General features: G+C 43.5%; 1 protein-coding gene across 1 annotated transcript; it reads left to right on the top strand.

Moving 5' to 3' along the window:
- Positions 1–616: 616 nt before the first annotated feature.
- On the top strand, positions 617–6,117 carry LOC116453914 (cytochrome b-c1 complex subunit 7). Its single transcript, XM_032129895.1, has 4 exons — positions 617–713; positions 1,872–1,943; positions 3,638–3,804; positions 4,986–6,117. The coding sequence occupies exons 1-4, from the start codon at positions 620–622 to the stop codon at positions 5,061–5,063; spliced, it is 411 nt and encodes a 136-aa protein (XP_031985786.1). The 5' UTR covers positions 617–619; the 3' UTR covers positions 5,064–6,117.
- The last annotated feature ends 14,649 nt before the right edge of the window (positions 6,118–20,766 follow it).

Here is a 20,766-nt window from a genome sequence, read left to right as displayed (position 1 = left end):
CACGATGAAGAGTGGAAGCAAAGCATTTAATGGGAGTGCTAAAAAGGAAGGGGAGAGAGGAAAGAAGAACTTTTTGTGGACCATGCCAAAAACTGTTGTAGCTTTACAATTAAAAAAAAAAAAAATCTTGAGCAGAAAGGTTTGGCGTGGAATTCTCCCCCCGTCCCCTCCCTTACTACAGGGGGCTCTTCTCGGCCAGGGCTAGAGCCGCCTGCAGCTGAGCGCCTGAATTCAGCCCCTTAGGCTCGCTGGGTGCAGTAGGGCACCGCCCGCGCCCTGGGCTGCAGCCGGGGCCCTGCTCTTTGCTCTCCGGACAGGCACTGCCCGCTGCGCTGCCTACCCCTTATTTCTGGGCTACCTCCACCTCCGCATTTTGGCTTTTTTCAAAACGCAGTGGTCCCTTCCTTAAGGAATGGCGGGGCAGAGGCAGCGATGTGTACCTCAGAACGCAGAGCCGCTCAGCTGGCGGCTGCGATACCTGAGCAGAAATAGGTTTCCGCTTCTTGGCGTGACCCATTGGTGTTTTGTTTATTGTGCTTTACAAAGCTAAATTTTATTGTGTTACTACTTTGTAGCTGTCACCTCTAGCCGCTACCCCCTCGCCACGGCGCATGCGCGGATGCCGGGGCAGCGTTGGCAGCCCCGCTCCGCCCCGCGCGTTACCCAGGAGGCCGCGCGCTGCGCCGAGGTCAAGATGGCGGCGAGGGTGTCTGGTGAGGCGGCGGGGGCGCTGGGGGTGCGCAGCGGGGCTGAGCCCGACCCCGACCTCGACCTGCCTGCGGCGCTGGGCTCGCCCCGGCCCGCGCCGGGCAGCGAGGCGGGCCGTGACGGGGAGAGGGGGAGCCGGGGAGCCCGTGTGCACCGTGTGCCCTTGACGGGGACAGCGACTGCCGCTGCCACAGTCGCTGGGCGAGTCTCCTCGCCGGCCCTTCTGTGGCAGCGGAGGGAGCCTGGCTCCGATACTTGAGTTTTTTGAGTGCAGAGAGTGCTCGGGAGCACTAGAGGAACCCGTGGCCTGCTCATGAGGGGCCTCGGGGATCGCTGTCCTGCGCGGACACCGACTCCGCGCACAGTTGGTCTAAGGTTATTCCTTGTCTGGCCCTAAAGGACGAAGGAGTAACTAACTGGCCTGCTGAGGTAGTGCTCTAATGACGTACTGGTATCACACGGAGCACTGGGGCTTTTGGAGGGTGTTGTGCCGTTCGTGGGCTTCTAGACCCCTTGTTGAGGTACTCGATTATGTGTAAAAGCACCTCTGCCATCCCAAACCACATTTAAGGAAAGATTAACATGTATATGTGGTGTGGAGGTTTTATTTTTTGTTTGGTTGGGGTTTTTTTTTTGAGGTTTCAGTGTTGGTTTCGTGGTTGACTTTGGCAGCTCCTTGGAAAAGGAATAGCATTCAAGTATCTGGAGAGGAGAGCAGAAGGTTAGCAGTATAATAACCAGTGGCCTTGAAGTCGCATTAACCCATAGCGAAAGTCAGGGAGGTTAGATAAATTATTTGAAAAGCCTGATGGTTTTATGTAGACAGTATGGGTTTGGCTCATGTAAGTGTTACGGAGCCTAAAAGTTTTGTTGCTATCTTTGACGAGGAATTGGTAGCATTTTTCTAAGTCTTAAAGCAGCCCAATATTCAAATTTAGTGAAATGGGTCAAATTCTTGCATGTAATGAGTGTCCTTCGACCTATTTAGTGTCACTTACGGGAGACTGAGAAGTAGAGGCCAAGTCATATATGATCAAATTCAAACTTGATGCAGTGTTACATTAATACATGTGAAAGAGGCCAGCAAATGTTTGCATACTGCCATAGTAACATGTAAATGTTGAATTTTACCTTGCTGTGCAACTGATGATGGTCGCATTCAGTTGCAGGAGGTGGTCGCATGCTAGACAGGCTTCGCAAGTGGTATTACAATGCAGCTGGGTTCAACAAACTTGGTAAGTGTTTAATTGAGTTTTAAAAGCTGTACATGTAACAGTTCTCAAACTAGTTATGGTTTATAACTGCCATATGTTTGTGCAGGTTGGCGTGTTTTTGATCAAAATTAGTTACAACTTCTGTAGGGAAGAAAGTTGGCAAGAGCTTCAGTTATTGTGATTTAAACCTTTTCTGTTATTTCGGTGTTTGTTCATGTTCCAGCGAACTGACTTACAACAGCTACGGTCAAGCTGGGGTAGTTGAAAAAACTTTCACAAAGCAGTCCTGAAAGCTCGATTATTTGCATTTCCCCACCAAGTCGCTTTCACTGGCCAGTGTCTTCTAACCCAAAGAAGCTGGGGGGGTTCCCACTGATAGTAGTCAGCCTATCTGCAGTCCTTATGTAAAGTATCCAAAGGGCAAATAAGATTAAAGTTAGTTTTGCCCTTTGTGTCACCATAACTTCAGCTGGCATGGCTCTGGCCTGCACAGTGGTGGAATAGGTGTCAAAACAGGGCTTCCTTAAGGAGAAGAGGCTGCCTTAACAGTATTTTCTTCAGTTTATTCAGAGCTGTCACCAAGTTTGTTTCAACCATCTAGATTGAATGGATGACAAGAATCTGAATATTCAGATGCTGCAATTTATTGCTCACCACAATACAAGCAAATCTTTTAAAGGAAGTTAACATTCCTGCCCTGGGGGCGTTAGAAAAAATTACAAGAAAACTGTAGATGAGGAACCTTAGATCCTTCCTCCAAAGATGGAGTGATTAATTCCTCTTTGATAATGCCTGTCTGCTGAAATTCTTACTTCTGCTGCTTTTCTGGAAATGCAAGTAAAAAAATTAGAGAAGCACCAAATTTAATACAGTGATTAAACTAGCAGCAGTGCTCCCTGTGCCTTTGAAATAAATTACAAAGCTGAATTTCAGAACACATGACTCAAAAGAAATTTTTGTTTTATTGAGACAGTACTGCCAAATCGGTCACATGAGGTGAAAACCTTTAACCACAAGTCAGTAGGTATGTTGTAGTAATCTGCATCATCTTGGAATGCTACAGAAGTAGTATTTTGTCCTGTTTGTTAATACTGAACCTTACAGAAAAGTTGGTTGAGTTTCAAGAATCCTTTGTTCCACAGAAGGTGTGGAAGTGTTCTTGGTTTTGAGAAGACTGGGTGCTTCTCCCTGATTTAACTTCTGATTTGCAACTCACACACCAACACAGAGCTCCAGGTTTCCATAGCTTCATATGGTCAGCAGAGATTTGGTTATCATGAACAGGGGAGTTTAGAGAATAATTCTTCAGTACTGAAAGAGTCTCATCTGTGGCTGACTGATTCTAATGGATTCAAAAACCCTTAACATGGACAGTCATCGTAAATAGAGATATAAAATTAGATGCACATAAGTTCACCCCTTAGATCCAGAGAAGGTTTTGTTCTGTATACGTATAGTCTCACGAAACACATTGATTTAAGTACCCATTTTCCTTATTCCTCTTTAACAAAAGGACTAAAAAAAGTAAATAGAGTATGTGAAAGTCAGCATTTAGGATTGCATGTTTTCTGTGAGCAATTAGTGGCTATCGTGGATTGGTTTTGTTTTTCTTCATAATTTTTCATTGGAAGTATTTTGCCCATGGTACTTGAGTCAATGCTAAATCTTAGGGAAGAACATTTATTCAGTGATACTGTAAATTCTTCTTGGTACAGGGTTAATGCGAGATGATACATTGAATGAAGATGATGATGTAAAAGAAGCATTGAAGAGACTTCCAGAACATCTTTACAATGAAAGAGTATTTCGCATAAAGCGAGCGCTAGACTTAAGCTTGAAACATCAGATCCTTCCAAAAGACCAGTGGGTGAAGTATGAAGAGGTACGTGCACGGAGTGTTTCCAAGGTGCAGGTCTTAAATGGCACTGCTGTGGTTGGCGATTGGGCTTTTCATCCCTGAGGAGATACATGCTTACATGTCCTTCATAGTGAGTAAATGAGTCAGTATCTCATGGAATACCTCTGGAAAACACTGCCGATTGCAGTTTAAAAATCTGTTTTTCAGTACAAATTACTGAATTTTTCTCAAGATGACAGAAGCTTAAGCTGCAGCTCAGAATCACAGCATATTTGCATTTAGGCAAAATATTTCTTCTATCAGATAAAGAAATACAGTGTAAATAGCTTTGGGATTCTTACAAAAGGTCTCCTGCTTTTCTGATTAATTTCTTGATCTTATAGAAAATCTTGAGCCAAAGTTTTTATTCATGAAGGTGCCAGGGAAGAATAATTTGAAGGGAAATCTTGCATTAAAATAAGTGTCATCTTGTAATTTAAAAAATAAACTACACTTTCCTTATCAGATGTAACTACGTTTTATTTTTTGGTTGTGATTGATTCACAGACTTTGCATCACTGTCCACCTCAGCTTTCTCCAGACTATCAGGCAGAGAGGAATTTTTTTGTTAAACTTTTGACTATAGGAGAGTATAAAGGTATTAATGCATCTCTGAATAAGCAGAGGCTGTTTCTTGTGGTCTCATGGGTCATATTTAGGTAACTGCTGCATTGAATAACTGGTTGCCTATTTCCTCAAGCAGCAGTTTGGTTTGTGTTAAACATGGTCAGGGTGTTCTATCAAATACAAGTTTACAGTGCTGGTTAGAAGCTGGAGTATTATTGTTGGGCTTTGAACTATTCAAAGTGGCTATTGTACATTACTGTAGTTGGACTTTGAACTAATTAAAGTGGATCTTGCACATTTGGTTTTCTGCCAAAAGAACACTGTTTTAAAGGTATAGCTGGAAGCATTGCTTTGCCTGTTAATGTTAATGAGGCATTAGGAATTAGTGGTTACTGCAGTAGAGAACTTGTCACTGCAGACTTGGCAGATAAAAAGTTCACCTTTTCAGGGTAAGTAAGGCTGGATTTCCTTTTTTTTTTTCTTGATAGGTTGGTGTTTAGTCAAACCTGGGGAGGAATGAGAAACAAATAGTCTGTAGGAATGACTTGAGATGTTTCTGGACCTTGCTTTAAGTTTAAGTATATTCTCTTCTTTTTCAGGATCACCATTATCTTGAACCATACCTAAAAGAAGTAATCCGTGAAAGACATGAAAGGGAAGCATGGAACAAGAAGTAACTATTGAACTACTTCATGCAAATATCCGTGTATTTCTGATATTTTTAAACATTTGGTTGTATAAGTCCATAGGGAGGCAATTGTGAGGCTGAGGAATACTGTTTCAGCTTGTTCATTGAGTCTGATCATCCAACTAAAATAAACATGTCAAACTATAAAAATCTTGGAAGAGTTCTTTCTAAATGTTAACAAGCTAATGTTCGGATCTCTCCTGTGAGCATATACATTACACATTAGTGGTATGCAGTCTTCATTCCAGCTTTTGATTCTTACTCTTTTCATCATACAGCTGTTTTCTGCAGTAGAAGAGTTAGGTAAGAAACGTTCAAGGCTGTTGGTGCTAGTTGCTCTCATAAACTAAAAAGGATTTGGTATTCATTCGTCACTTGTCACTGTGGACAACAATACTGAACCAGTGTTTGATGTTACAATGGTATTGTGAGACAGCAGAATGTAATGTTCTGTGCACCCAAGCAGATATGTATTGTAAAAATGGAAAATAAAGATGATTCCTTAATCATAAAATAGGAAATGTTTCATTAACTTTTTATACCATATACATTGTTAAGCCTTAAAAACTCTTTTCCTGTAAACTGTAATGACTGTCTCACTTCAGCTTTTTGAGACTTTTTATTCTTGAAAAGAGTAAAAGTGATACTCTGATGTGCTTTAAACAACATAGCACTTAACACAGTTGACTTCTCATGTATTTTTCTTCATCACCTAAAGCATGCTCAAGTTATTAGTGATCGGTATCCAGAAAATACTGGCCCTTACTGGCTGAAGACCTGGAGTTTAGTCTTCCGTAGTTTAATGGTAGTGTTAATTTGAGACAGATATTGATGTTAGACATGAAATTCAAAGCCTGTCATATAACCTTCTGTACAAAGTACACAATCTTGCATGATGGCCTCAAGGTTTGCTTTTTTCCTTTTGTTATGCATGCTTGTCTGCCAAATGCAATACTCGGTTTACCAAAAGAAAAAGGAGCAAACTGCATCTGCAGTTTTGAGTTGGTATGACCAGATAAATAAAATACTGGATTAGAAGCTTTTAGCTTTGCTCATCACTCTGTTACTACCTTCACCTGCTTGCCAAAGTCCCTTACATCTGTAGGATGGATGCAGTGATCCTTGGGTGAAATACCTCAAAACTTGACAGCCTGATGTGGCAAAACAAAATTCTGCAAAAATATCTGCACTGCCAATATTCCTTTAAAGTCTCTGTGGAGATTGTATTAAGAATTTGAGGTTTCTTTTTTTTTTTCCTGTAATAAAAATCTAATGATTGAATCATACATAATTTGATGTATTTTTGGGAACTTTACTTTTTTCTTCCAAGAGACAAATAGGGCATGAAGTTTCACACTTCTCTTTATGGAATTATTAGAATAGAGTTTTCTAATGAAATTAGAAGTATTTCATTATCCGATAGAATTATATTAGAAGACTTAATTATATAGTGAAAATAGTACTTGAAAAGCATAGCTGGTCAAATTTCTACAAAAGCTAGAATTCTGTGGAAAGACTGTGTCTGCTTACTTGAGCACAGGTTTGAATAAAGAAAAACAGTCTCTCAAAAATTACTTGGTGTAGACAAAAGGGCTTTGTTGGCATTCGGCACTTAAAAATAGGCTGACCTTTGAGTGAAGTGCAAAGCAGCCATGCCCCAATTGGCCTAAAGCATCTGAAATCACTGACCCTCTTACTCTCGGATGTAACATATTCAAAGAGGCAGAGGTGAGTAGTAGAAGTTAATAGAAAAGTCTTTCTGAGTGATCTTTATGGCAGTTCAAGGGGAAGAGGAGAAAGGAAGCCATGTTAAGAGCTTGCCTGCTTGCTGAGGCTTGATTTAGATGAGTTTTCAGATGCTTCTGACTTGGATTGATAATTTTTAACTTTAAATTTCCATGATGTGCAGTAGTCTTCTGTTGAAGTATTTTTAAAAATTCACTGATTCTTGTCTAGTTGTATCTTAGAAGGCTATTAATAAGGAAGTTGTTATTTGCCGTTTTTTGGCAGAGATGGGTGTGTATTTGAAATGTTCTGGAGTATCTAAAACTGGATCATATTCTTTGTGCAGGCTGGGTGCCCCTCTGAATGATTCCAGCCTGTGCAGCCATTAGCTTGCTATCTGCGAAGTTGCCTCATTTTAAGGAAAAGCTTGGTAACAGTAAAGGGGGTCAAATAGCTAGAGGTGAAAAGAAAAAAAGTCTGATGAGGAAGGAAAGAGCATTCTGCTTTGGAGAACTGGAATTTCTTTCTTCTGCTGTCACAAGGTTCTTCTGTAATAGTAAGGAAGACACTTGATTCACAGAAGCTCTCTAAGAATTTTGCTAAGTGTTTAATATCTAGGTGTCTGGAGCTACATCTGCAGAAGTGCAGAGTGATCACATCTATGTTTGGGTTCAGTTCATTGGTTCTGAAAATATTAGGTGCAAGTATTGGTGTTTATCCATACACACAATGGTTACTACAGGTGGTGGTACCAGGAGCAAATTTCACAGGGATTCTCACAATCCTTATTTCTCTGGTGGTAAGTGCAAACATACTTACATAGAAGATTACATATTTGTGGCCTGTACCTAATAACTTTCAGAAAGCAAGGTTGAGTCATGCACTGAAGAGGTTTGAAAAGAATTCCTGAATGAGAAGGGTGCCTGTTGGGTAAAATGTGAACCTGCAATTTAAGGTCATATCATCATGTACAATGCAACAGCAAATCTTGCATTTCCTTATTCCTGATTTTGAAGCCTTCATCTTGGTTAACGTTTTTTTGATATAAATTTTATCGGGATTCCATAAATTACTGAGGTGTTTCTATAGTTTTAGTTCACTACATCCAGATGGTGTGTGTAAAATTAAGAGTCAGAGCTGACATTGCTAATCCTGCAGTTTGATGACAGTTTTAGCTTAAATTATTCATCGCTTTTGTGCTTCACTTGAAGTTCTTTTATTAAATACATAGTGAAATATAAGAATACGTTTTGATTGCTGAAGATCATGCTTGTTATGTCAGACTGATTTCTTTAAATTTTGAATTGGTCAACCCCAAAACAATGGAATTTTTTCAGCACTGTAACAAGAAGCATATGCTTGTTTTACATCCAACTTCCATCCGAACGAGAGCTACAGCAGATAAAAATCCCATAAGAATTTTGATGAAACATCATGCTTGTCATTTTAATGGAAGTGTTTTAGCATTAATATGGTAAACACATTCTGACTTGAGGCATTTTCTCTCTAGATAGCAAAGGTCAAAGATGACCTTCAGGATTTCTCCACAGTGTTTGAGGTCAGTTTTCATGGACTGAAACTGTGGCCAGGGCAAGGGCTGTTCCTGGGCAGCAGAACAGACAGAGGCAACCCCTCCAGAGTGACACCAGGGTGACTTCCTTTGTCATAGCCTCTCTTAGCTGGTGCACGGCCCAAAGGGCTAACATCTTGAAAAATTGTAGCCCACAATCTTCATTGAAACGGTTTGTGTTATCATCTAAGTACCCTTGAATGGGGCCTGATCCCAAAACTGTTTCCTCAAACTCCACTGCAGGCCATGTGGAGCTGTAAGCTTCCTGCAGTGTCAAGTAGTTCCTGACTCACCCAGAGCCTCTGCTGGTGTTGCTGGGATGCAGTGACAGGCAAGTCTGGTGTCCCAAGGGGCCAGAAAGCATCTGCACCTCTCCCTTCCTGGCAAGGTGGGTGTTAACACACGTCTGGAGAAGGAGCTCACTGGTGATTTAATGCTAGCTTGTGCTGGCAGCCTGTCAGTTCAATGCCTTTTTCTTCACAAAAGGTGTGGATTCACAGTTCCCTTCTCTGTGAATATTTACATATTTTTTCATATTTTCTGAGGTGGAAGTGGGGCTATTAGTCCTTTTGGCTGACTCTCTTCTGCTATGAAAGATTGATAAACTGTACCAGGAGACACTAGGACTCGAATTGGTTGGTCAGAGCTGTTTTCTAGGCTGGTTTATGAGCTGCTTCAAAGTAAGGGCAAAGCCTGACTCCACCTGCCTAGAGGCACTTGCCTGCTTGGGCAATTACTGCCCACCAGCTTCTGCCCTGCTCTCTCCTGTAGTACCTGAGCTGTGGCACTGGATCAGGGAGATACGTCAAGGGCTTGAGTGAGGAATGCGGAGTGGATGAGGGGTTGAGGTAGACCCAAGATTAGGAAACCATGTGCAGGGATCTGAAGGAAGTATAAGGAAAATAAATTTACCTCAATCCCCTTTACTTGCTTTGGGGGTGCATGGTGAGGATGAGGTGGAGTTGATGCATTTATGTGCAAAGGTATGGTTTAATGCATTTTGGGAAATGGGACCACTGAGTATGAGTATGTGGAGAGAGGTATGAGGTGGTTTGACAAAGGCAAGGGTGCTTTTCAGGCCACTGCACAGGGTGACACCTGTGTGTCCTAACTTTGGGAATGCCAAGTTCATGGCACTCATTGAGGCTTAAGTTTTCCCTAAAGAATATTTAAAGATCGTCCATTGAACCTTATTGTGAGTGGAATCCAAGCTGTCCTTGTCCTGCCTCCAGGGTGCCTGGACATGGCCAAAGTGTCCATCTCCTGTGGCCCAACCTCATCTGTTTCTTTCACAAAAACCAGAACATCTTCAAGAAGATGCCCCTGCAGCTACAGGGTAGGTTTGAGTTTTGGGTGCTCACATCTCTGCAGCAAAAGAGGAGCACTGGATCTTTCTCTTCCAAAGCCTAAGCAAGTGCTGGAATTGCTGTTGCTGTTTTATGAGAGTGTGCTGTTTTGGTTCCTGTTCTGGGAAAGGATCTGGAGCCTGAAACCTGATCAGAAGGAGGCAACTCAGCACAGCTGGGCTGTGCTCTTCTCAACCCTTCCTGAAGCAGTTCCCCACTGGCCTGCATGGATCTGGTTCTTTGTGTCTAAATCTTCTGGATTGGAAGGGTAGGCTGGATAGTGAGACACGGAGTTAAGCGCTGCTGCACTCAGTATTACAACACCTAAGCCCTTTTATGAAGCCTCATACTCCCACTGCGGCCTAGCAGACTGAAATGATTGTTTATAAGCAGCAAAGTTCAGAGCCCAAAGCTCAGATCTCTTCAAGGCACTTCAGAGGGTTTTCTGTCTGCAAGTTGTGTTCCCCAGTGGAGTATTAGTTTAAAAAGATACTATTATGAAATAGTCATAAAAGCAGCTTGATCTGTTTGGTTTACTTCAATTAACTAAAACTTCTCCAAGTTCTCCATGTTTCTCAGCTGCAGTCTCTCATCCTGAAGAAGATGGACTAAAATTCCATCAATGTGCAAGTGGGCCCCCAGCAGTGCTCTGCACTCAGCCTGCCTGCTGGAGCTCACCAGACTGTCATGGCAGTGTAGAGGTGGCTCTGATAAAAAGCAAGATGCATCCTGCTGCCAGGTGAGGCTTGGCTCAGCTCTGCTCTGCGCTCTGCAAAAGCCAAGGTACCAGAGGAGGGGTGAGATCATAATTTCGGAGCTCTATCAAAGCAGTCATCCCTGTCTAGGAGTGCTTAGGCTCCTAGGGCAGGGCAAAATCAGGACATGGGGCCGTGCTGACAGCAACTAGACATGCTTTATTTATATATTTTTAAAAAGCAACAACAGCAAAAAAACTTCTCAGGAAAAAGTTTCAAAAGTAACAGAGCATATTTCTGTTCAGAATTACAGCTGTCTTTCTTACAGGCTGCTATTCCCAGTATAAGACTGGTGATGCAATTATGACAGATCAGACAGTTAGAGCTGTATTTTAATGTTTGCATGAAGTAGTTCATGTTTACCTCCAAGAGCATTGTTATCACCCCTTCTGTTGCCCAGATCTTCAGGACTACCACTGGAAGCAGCATCTTCTGCTGGACGACTTTCAGGTTTGCAGCCATTCCCCAGAGCTGGTTCTTGGTACAGAGCTTGGATAGCAGAGTGCCTGGCTTCACACAGCTTTGTTCTTATCTGGTCACAGACTCTTGCTCTTTTTCATGGAATGGAGGGATGTAGTCACCTTCACCTCTGGAACTCTGGGGGATCTCTTTCATGAATTTCCATCCTTAGCTTTTCATAAGTATATCAAACCCAGTGGTGTGTCTGGGCATGTTCAAAACAGCCATTAAAGCCTTATTCAACAAGCTACTTCAAAAAGAACATGAGGACATATGCTTTGAAAGGGGACTTCTCCTCCAGCTGCTTCCACCCAGCACTTTAAAAACACATAAGACACAATAAAGCATGTGTTGACATAAGTGAGCCTCAAAAAAAACGATTGGATTATTTTGAAGGAGTATAATCATAAGTGGGGAGAGTTATCATCCTTCACCCAGCAAAACAATTACATCAGTGCAGCTTGGACTGGGATCTGCCTTAAGATCTCCCAGATGTTGCAAATGGTTTAGTTGCCGATCAGTTGCTCTGGGTAATTATAAACTGTCAGATGGAGGAGGGGAGGTTGGTTCTCAGAGGAAACAACATAAAAGCTTTTTGGGGAATTGTAGAGAGGAAGATCCACTGTTCGCAGCTGACACCCAGAGCCACAACAGTCTCTCCTTATGCCTGTCTTTGCCAGACCAGTATCATGGACATGTCTCAGAGCCTGTCTTAGGCCTGAGCTGTGGCATGCTGCATAGAGATGAGCCCTGCAGCAAGGGGTTTGCTGTGGACTGATCCTAGCAAATCTGCTCAGAAATCATTTCAGCAGAATCTCCTAGCCTGGAATGAGGGACCTGCTGCCCACCTCACCAGCAGAAGCCCATCTGATCCTGAGGCAGCAGACGGCAGCCCTGACGCTTAAATGGAAGGAGGGAACCTGGGTAAAAACTGCCACCTTGCTGGCCCTGGGGGAAAACAGCTTTCCCAGCCACAGGGCCGGTTCCCTGCTCAGACCTGGCCTGTGCAGCTGGAGGATGGAGCCCCAGATGAGGCGTTGGTGCTCTGCTGCAGCACAACAAGAGTTCAAGACTCTGGGACCTGCAAGAAGATGGGGAGCAGGTCCTTGACGCTGTAGCTGGGTGGCTCAAACACTTGCCAGAGCCTGTCCCCAGCTCAAAGGTTCATTTTTGTGCCATTTCCCTGAAGCATTTGTTGTTTGTAGCACAAAGAAGCTGTGGGCATGATGAGCTTATTCCAGGAATAAGCCCTGGCTCCTCTCATTGCAGGTGACTGCTACCTCCCTTAAACACACCAGCAGGTCACTGGGCTCATGGAGCAAGCTCAGCTCACTGGTGACCCTCTGCTCTGACCTTTGAAGGACACGGGAAGGCATCAGCATCATGAATAGCCTTTGGGAATCAGCTGGGAGATGCTTTGGTCTCAGAAAGAGAGGCGATTTTGGAAATCCCCCGTGCTGGTGTTTCCATGGTGAACTGCCTTTCCGAGGTCCCTTCTGAGAGTCACAGAACACAGTTCCCCTGGCCTCCAGCCATGCCATCTCTCTCCAAGTGGTGAGTAGCTGGGGTGTCCATCCAGCTCCCTGCAGTCCAGGGCATGTGACAGAGCCACATTTTCCAGCTTGCAGCAGTACATCAGGCTGTGAACAAGGACAAGTGAAAACATGGCGAGGGTGAGGAGGTTGGGTGGGCAGCAACCACCCCCACATGCCCTGCCTGGGCTGGTGAGCAGCAAACAATGCCAGCAGCCAACGCTGCCCAGTGCCACGGCAGAGGGAGCACAGGCTCCCAGCCCACGGCTCCGGCCTCTGTGACCAGCACGTGTCTGCTCCATCAGCACCTGCTCAGAGGGGCTGCTGACCCCGGGGCAGACAGGGGTGTGTGCAGGGAGGGTGTGCTCAGCCACACCCCTTGCAAGGGCTGCGCAGTGCCGGAGGTGCAGGTGGCTTCATCAGCACACAAGGGTGACAAGCTCAGCAGCAGGTCAGCTACACAAAAACGAACCCCTGGCGATGCCAGTGCCCCAGGTGGAGGGGTGGCTTTGTCCTGGACACAATGATAACAGTGGGGAAAAACACATCACCCATCTCCAGCATCACCCATCAAGGCCAGCTCACCCTGACACAAGGGGGGACTGTGCTGTAACAGTACAAGCACCACCAGAATGTCCTGGCATTGTCTTCTTCCCTTTTTTAATTTCATTTTTCAGGATGACAACACTTTAGAGGTTTATGACCAACAGGAGAATTTACTACTAAGTCATGTACTGATGTAATGAAATCTAATATATGCTGTGTAATGAGTTATGAGATGTTATTTAGTTTCAGGGTTTTATTACTTCAATCAGTTATGACCATATTTCCTTTTATATGATTGCTCACTCTTTAAACACACCAGATGACTGTATAAAGAACACCTAATAAAGTCTGGAGATGTTAAAATATAAATGTTTTAATTTTTGCCATAAATTTGTTTCAATTCTACCAATCATGCCTTTTGCAGTGGAAGTGGAGCAGTCCTTGTTAGCAGTGCAGACCCTGGTAGTGTTGACTTGTTCCTTTGTAGGAAGGAGCTGGACAACTGTGCTTCATTATAAAGCACAGTTAGTCACCAGCGCTCATCCGTGGTGATTATACACAGAAATGGAAAGGTTTTTAGAATATAAACAAGTGAAAGACAACATTGATCTGTGATATTATCTTAATTAACCTCCCATATTTACCCTTGCAATTGCAACATAAGTATGCCCTGGTTTCTACCAGTCTTCAAGAAGGGAGAATCAGGCTTGTGGTCTTCAGCATCAAGATCAAATCCAGGGATGTTCTGCCCATGTATCATTTGGCAATCCTCCTAATTTTTCCTCATTTATGCATTGTATTTTAAAGTCTTTTGGAATAACATCACAACAGTGGAATTATATAGCTGTGAAATAAGATCAGGATCAAGTCTTTAATAAATCAATGTTTTAGCAAGCAAAGGACAATTGCAGGAGTAGAGTCTCAGTTGTGACGTGTTCATAGTGAGTGTGGAGTTCTCAGAAATTATTGTAGAACATATTTTATGATGTTAACAGCTCCACAGTAAGAGTTTGTGTCTGAGTGGACACTGACTGTGGCCTCTGTAAGACTGTAACACATGGCTGCTGTCTGGTGAGCCACCCACTTGCGGGAATGCAGAGGTCTCCAGCGCTGCTGGCTGGGGTCCTGCATGGGTGTCACCTGCCTGGAGATGACACCTGCATATAACACATCTAATTACAACGTTCTAATTTCCTCCCCACCTCTGCAACAGGCAGCACTTGCATGATTTGCTGAGCCTGGTGGAAGTCCCCGCTGCCAGGTCCGGGGCAGGGGAAGTCAGATGCTGCACTGGCTAGGAGGCTGCACTGCTGCTGAGCTGGGAGGAAGAGCCTGGTAAACCTGGGCCACTGTAGAGGTTTGCTTGGCCAGCTTCAAGGGAGAGAAAACTGCCTTTTAGTTACACCTTAATTTAGAATTTGCGGCAACCAGAAATATTTCGTCATGCTGTGGCTGTGGCTGCCATGTATGTCATGACCCAAGGATGTCTTTGTTTATAGGGATGATCCCTGCTGTTCTATTTCCTGCAGCATAAAGGTACCAGAGGCCCAATTTGGCAGACATTCCATGCCCATCTTCATCCCAGGCTCTGAGTCCTGTCCCTGACCAGCCTGTGCATTGTTTTAGCTGGGGGTTAGTATTGCTGCCATATGTATTCCCTTCCTTCCGATTCTGCAAGGCAGGGCGCCATCTCAGGACAGTCCCTCTGGACAGTTGTTTATCAATTCAATTGTTTTAGTTGTACATAAATCAATATGCTGTACTTCTCCCAGTATTTATTCAATTATTGATAGAGATACTAACAGAAGGGAAAAATTTCTAAATGATCCATCTTTCTTCTCCATTCTATTAATATCTCTATCGCTAATTGAGTAAGTTTTAGGAGAACTACAGCAAGTAATGAAATAAAGACTTTACTATTCACAATTCCTGGCTAATAATTCAGGCAAAGAGAATCATACATCAAATAAATGGCCAAGCATACTTAAAATGTGTCTTTCTACAGTAACAAGGCAAAATTTAATCCCATTAAGAAAATGTTGGCAGTGGCTCAATGTTTGGGAATATGCCACTGAACTGTCCTGCTGTAACCTTGGATGCAGGAAAAGTTGAGACAAAGCAGCATATGCACTTTGACACATCTTTGCCCTTTAGGTCCTTAATGATGAAGTGATTTACTGCAACATTTAATATTGTTTAGCTGCAGAAATTGTCTCATATGTGGAAGCTAAGCAATAACATGCTTGCTGAATGTGCCCTATCTGCTGCTTCATAAGCCAAGGTTTTTTGCAACTCCATAAAACACAGATTTCTAAGCTATCTCATAACAGCAAGTCCACATATTAATTTGTAAGGAACAAAATATTTGTTCTATGTATCTTATTTAAAGTACAAAAAGAGAGGTAGGTTGGTTTCTCACTAACCAAGAATTTAAGAAAAACATTGGGGTTTTTTCCTCAGCTTTTAGTTTTCATCTGAGTTACTCTGCTTTTACTTTGCCCCCATTATTCTCAGTAGGGTCTGGAGTACTTCTCTATTCTCCAGGTACTTTGTATGTGACACTCTGCTGCCAAAACAATTGACTTCTTTCTAATTAAGAAGGATTTTATATTTACAATAGAAAAAATTGTATGGCCAGATGCATTTCTCATGACCACATATTGTATCCTTGGAGTTTTAGCTATGGATCTTGGAAAAAATGCTGTGTGAATGGTTTAAAGCATTCGATTTTCAGGACGAAATCACAGCTCATTCAGTATAACCTACATCCAGCAGCATGAGGGCCTGCTGGTGTGGAGTGCTCCCCACAGTGCAGCTGCTCCTCCCCCCCACACACAGCTTCCTTCCCATCGGCTGGTGTGGCACCTCCCTGATTCTCTAAGCACAGAAGGAAAACGGGTGCTTTGAGTGTTATTAAAATACACAAACACTGTGAGTCAGAAGTATCAATATTCAGTGCCTTCCACTGGTCCTCCATTAAAGTCTTGCTCTTAAAGTATCACCTGTGTGGTTTCCCTCCACTGTTACTTGCAATATCACGTTGTCGTGTGGAATGAACCACTTGACAGAGCTTTGTGTCTCTTTGTGCTGTAACAGCTTCTAGAAAAATTCAAACTGGCAGTTTCTGTAATAAGGCGTGAGGAAGTGTATTTGAATATATGTGTTTTGTAGTGTAAGGTCAGAAAATACCAATATATCGCAGGCTACAATGGGGAAAAAGAGGATAACTATAGATATATGCATAACACACAAACATGAGTGATTATCTTTTAGCTCTTGATCCATCCTCTGGCATTTGCTGTCAAACCAGAGGGAAAAAAATGCTTTCTCCTTTCTGTGTGATTGTAGGAGTTTTCTGTGGTTCAGAAACCACAGGAAACAAATAGTGTGGCCTACAGCGTTGGGGTGGCCCCATTTTTCTTGCACGAGTCACAGTGCTAAGGAAGTAGCACAGATGCACAAAGAGGCTGTGCTCCCATGCTGGCAGCCCCATGGTCATGGCCAGGATGGGGTAACCATGATGCTTCCAGCAGATTTACTTCACGGAGCAGAGAAGCAGCGCAGCATGGTGGGGTGATGTACCATAGCAGGGCTCAGCACCAGCACCAGCTACTAAGTGGCTCTTTGCTGCTGACAACCTGGTGTTGATGTTTTAAGGGCAGCTTGCTGTCAGTAGGAGTAATATGACAAAAAATTAGGTAGGCAAGAGGGATTAAAACATGTACAATATTGCAGAACTTGTTAGGCTCAATTACACGAGTCAGGAACTAGTAAAGTGTTTGAAGACCTGGAAATAATTCCAATTTGTCATACCAGGAGACTCCTTCCCAGAAACCGGCTGTGTAAGCACAGGCAAGTCCACCATATGGAGAACAGATGTCTCAAGGGAGCTGAAAAGAAGATACTTTGCTAGTACTAAAAATATTCAGTATGAGGAGGTGATAACAAGTGCTTCTAAAGAAGAAGCAACTATTTATCATTGAGTAAACAGTTTTTACTGTTTCCTAGAACACAAACCTGTATGCTCAAATAATCTCAGACTGTCACAGTGAAGAGGCACTGATTCACAGCTTGGGGTAGAACCTATAATAATAAGCAGGTTGCACATCTTGTTTAACCATCTGATTTTTAAAGCATGTTTTATCGCAGGCTGTATCACACTGAAAAAAAGTGAAGGGAAGTCAGAAGACAATGAGTTATCGGTGTGCAGTTGTTTTAATGTACAAAGCAGTAAGGTTGCCTTTGCCATTTGCAGCTTGGATGTTTTACTTTTTCCCCTTTAATTAGGAACTGTCATGGAGGTTGACTCAGTTTATAACTCAGTCCTGTGGTGTTAGAGTGGTGCCTGTGAGAGCTGCCTCCAAGGACCAAATCTGCTAAACCATCAGGAATGAGACTTGAGAGAAGCATTTCATCACTGCCTTTGAGCGCTTTAGGACATGTGCTAAGGGAAGATCCAACTGAGTGAGGAAGCCCAAGGACTGCTTGAATTGGAGCTCTGCAGTGACTTGCTCCATAAGCAAAGGCATGCAGCTGTGGCTAATGCCTGTGTAGGAGCCAGCCATGGAACTTACACATGCCCCAGGTAGGTGGCTGAGTTTTCCTCCTGATGGAGCTGTTCTGCTTCCTGAGCAGCAGAAAAGGAGCTATTGGCACAGATCCTTTGGCTCCTGCAGAACTCCAGCAAATTACTGCAGGGAAAGGTAAAGCAGTACCAGCAAGGTAGGGCCCGGTGGCTTATTTCCTGGTGCTGAAGTGAGAAGAACTGTAACTGACTGTCTGCAACAGCCATTCATCTGATCTGTTCTTAAAAACCTCTAATGACTGCACTCCCTCAGTTCACAAAGGCAGCCTGCTCCTGACCTTATACTTCATTATAGCTGGGTAGTTTGTCCTACTATCTAATCTAAATCTCCATTGCATCCTGTTAACTCCATCACTCCTCATGTCCACTCTCAGTGGATATAAAGATAACAGATTTTCATCCTCTTTACACAAAAAATTTGAAGGCTGTTATCCTGTTCCCTTTGGACCTATCTATCTTCTCTTCACTAGACTAAACAACTCCAAGATCTTTCAATCTCTCCTCACAGGTCAGATTTTACAAACCTTGTAATACCCTTGACAGTCTCTCAGGGCTTTCTTATTTCATTTATGTCCTTCCTAAAAGGTGATGTCCAGCTGCTGGATGCAACACTTGAGGAGAGAAGTTCCCAATGCCATGAAGTTACCACCCAGCCCTCAGCTTTCATATCCCCACGTGTACCCTGTGGGTGTCACTGTGGTCAGCCGGGGTGTGTTTACCTCCAGGTCTCTTCGGCTGCCTGGTTGGTCACTTCTTGTTTTAATACGAGTCCTTTTGACCTCCTAGCACTTTGCATGCATCTCTCTTTCGTTCCATTTGTTGATTCTGGAAAACCTCTCCAATTTTTCAAAGCTATTTTGAGTTTTAATCCTGGGCCCCAATATGCTCACAATCCTCCTGGCTTAGTGTGATGGGCTGATTTTATAAGCATACTTTATTCCATTATCCGAGTTACTAATGAAAATATCAAACTGAAACAGACCCCGAACAGACCCCGGGTGACCCTATTAAAAATGAATTTTCAGTTTGATGACAAACCATGGTAAGTTTGGCTTGTTTTCCAACCACTTGTGCACCCACTAACTAATGATTTCATCTCACCTTAGCTGTCTGTATGAGGAAGTCATGGGGGACACAGTCAAACGCCCCACTCAGTTGGGCAATCGCCATTTTAAAGCTGTAATAAACATTAAATACACTGTCTTTTTCTGCTGCTCAGTGCTGGGGTCTGCAGTGATCATGAGTCTGTAATGCACCAAGCACCCAAAGAAATGGCTTAGAAGGGAGGGAGGAGAACAAGGCAGCATCCTCTGCAGGGAGCAGCCTGTACTGGGGCTCCTTCCCTCTCATCCTGTATCTGCACATGGGTGCTCCAAATCAAAACCCATCATCTCTGGTAGCCAGCTGTGAGAGCAGCAGCACCCACAGCCCCGGAAAGGCCAAGGGATTGTTACCTATTCAAGGCAAGAAACATTCTCCTTGATTCAAGAAAGGGTTAGCATTTCCATGCAGCCCTCACATGCATGGGGAACCCTCCTTCAGTGGAGGATCCATCAAGGGGAAAAGAAATACCCTCCTGGGAGAGCACAGGAGGAGTTTGTCTGTGCTTTTCAGGCTCAAGCTTGAGGAGGATGGTCCAGGAGCGACAGAACTCTATTGCTAGGGAAGAGAGAAATAGTTTTTAGTACACATTTTGGTTGCGTGGGGTTGGGTGTGTATTGGGTGCCACAGCGGCTTCTGCAGCCGCAGGATTCAGGGCAGAGCCTTTTCTGCTGGTAGCTCTGGGCTATGTATATTACACCTTTACATTCAATTTGATACTGCCTTTAGCCTGCTGGCCCCCTGCCAGTGCAGCTGCAGAGAAGTTGAGGAAGTTTGCCATAATTTGCTTGGGAATTCTTGTGGAAAGTAAGTTTCACCTACTGCAGTAGAAGTGGATAGGTTTAAGGGGTTTGAGTTTCTTTTTGTCCTGAAATGTTCATCCTCACTTAGAAGTGAGGTGGAGTTTAACATTAAAATATGCCAGCTTGAACATACAGGACAACAGGAAATCAGTGTTGAAGACAGTTCAGAAAATACACTGAACTTATGCCTGAGATTAAAACAAGGCAAATGTTACTTTAACCAAGATCCTGTTGATGTTGCTAATACCAGTGAAGAAGAAGAGCCTCTCAACCCAGGTTTTGGTGGACACTTTCAAAAAGCACCAAGATGGGTGTCCTAGTCACTGCTCAGCCAGAAGCCCAAGCACAGCCCAAGTGGGGCTTAGGGCAGCCTTGCCCACGTACTGCCTGGCCAGCAGCCAGTCTTCCCCTGCCTTCAAGGAGCGAAGTCCCAGCACTAAAACCTCTGCTGGCACCAAGAGCCCTGGCTGCTACACCCTCCAACTGCAATAGGGGTCTATCAAGCCTAGAGGAAGAGGATGGCAAGGGTATGGACAATTCGAGACACACTGGACTTTTATCTGTTTCCTATCAGGAAAAGCATAAATGATGTTTTAGGTTTTCAAGAATACCCTAACTCAGCATTTTGCTGCAGCAGGGTGGTCACTGGTCTTTGGACTGCAGCCCAGCCAAACAGAATGGAGTTTTTTGTCAGTTAAAGTCCAAGAAGGGAATAATGATCTCAGAGTTTTGTATTTATCATTGGACTTGGCCTCCTGACCCTCCTAAAGAAAGGCAATGACTTGAAACAGTTTTCACGAAGCCAAGACATAAATGGTTGCAGTAAAAATTAATTTTATCCTGATCTCTCTTTTTTTTCCCCTCCAGATACACAATTTCTGTTATGTTTGGATAAATCCTGCCTGCCCTGGTTCTGTCGGAATGGTCAATGCAGTTCTCCACTGGAAATTTATGCTGGCCCAAAGATGTCACTATCTTGGCAATGGCTCACACAGCCCTAAACAGGGCTATGTGTAGTTTTATGGAGTTTTGAATGATTCAGCAGCAGCAAGTGTGAAAAGGCTGAAACTGCTAGCGCTCGCCCTTCCTCAACCTTTTCATATTCCTGGCACTCCCTGTGAGCATTGCTGGCTGCAGATATTTAAAGAGCAAAAAGAGCAAGTACTGAAGTTAACTTTTTTTTTTTCACTCAGCATTTTTCCTTCTTTTTTCATTTAGGCAGATATTTATGCTTTTATGGTCATGAAAATCTTCCCCTGGTTTACTAGCA

The sequence above is a fragment of the Corvus moneduloides genome, chromosome 1, assembly GCF_009650955.1.
Source record: "Corvus moneduloides isolate bCorMon1 chromosome 1, bCorMon1.pri, whole genome shotgun sequence".
NCBI lineage: Eukaryota > Metazoa > Chordata > Aves > Passeriformes > Corvidae > Corvus > Corvus moneduloides.
Note: the sequence above shows the minus strand (reverse complement) of the source record. Positions and strands in the feature narration are given on the sequence as shown.

Coding starts and splice junctions, on each gene's coding strand:
- LOC116453914 (XM_032129895.1), top strand. CDS start 620: ATGCCGGGGCAGCGTTGGCAGCCCCGCTCCGCCCCGCGCGTTACCCAG. Junction 714..1,871: donor GATGGCGGCGAGGGTGTCTG/GTGAGGCGGCGG, acceptor GGTCGCATTCAG/TTGCAGGAGGTGGTCGCATG. Junction 1,944..3,637: donor AGCTGGGTTCAACAAACTTG/GTAAGTGTTTAA, acceptor TTCTTGGTACAG/GGTTAATGCGAGATGATACA.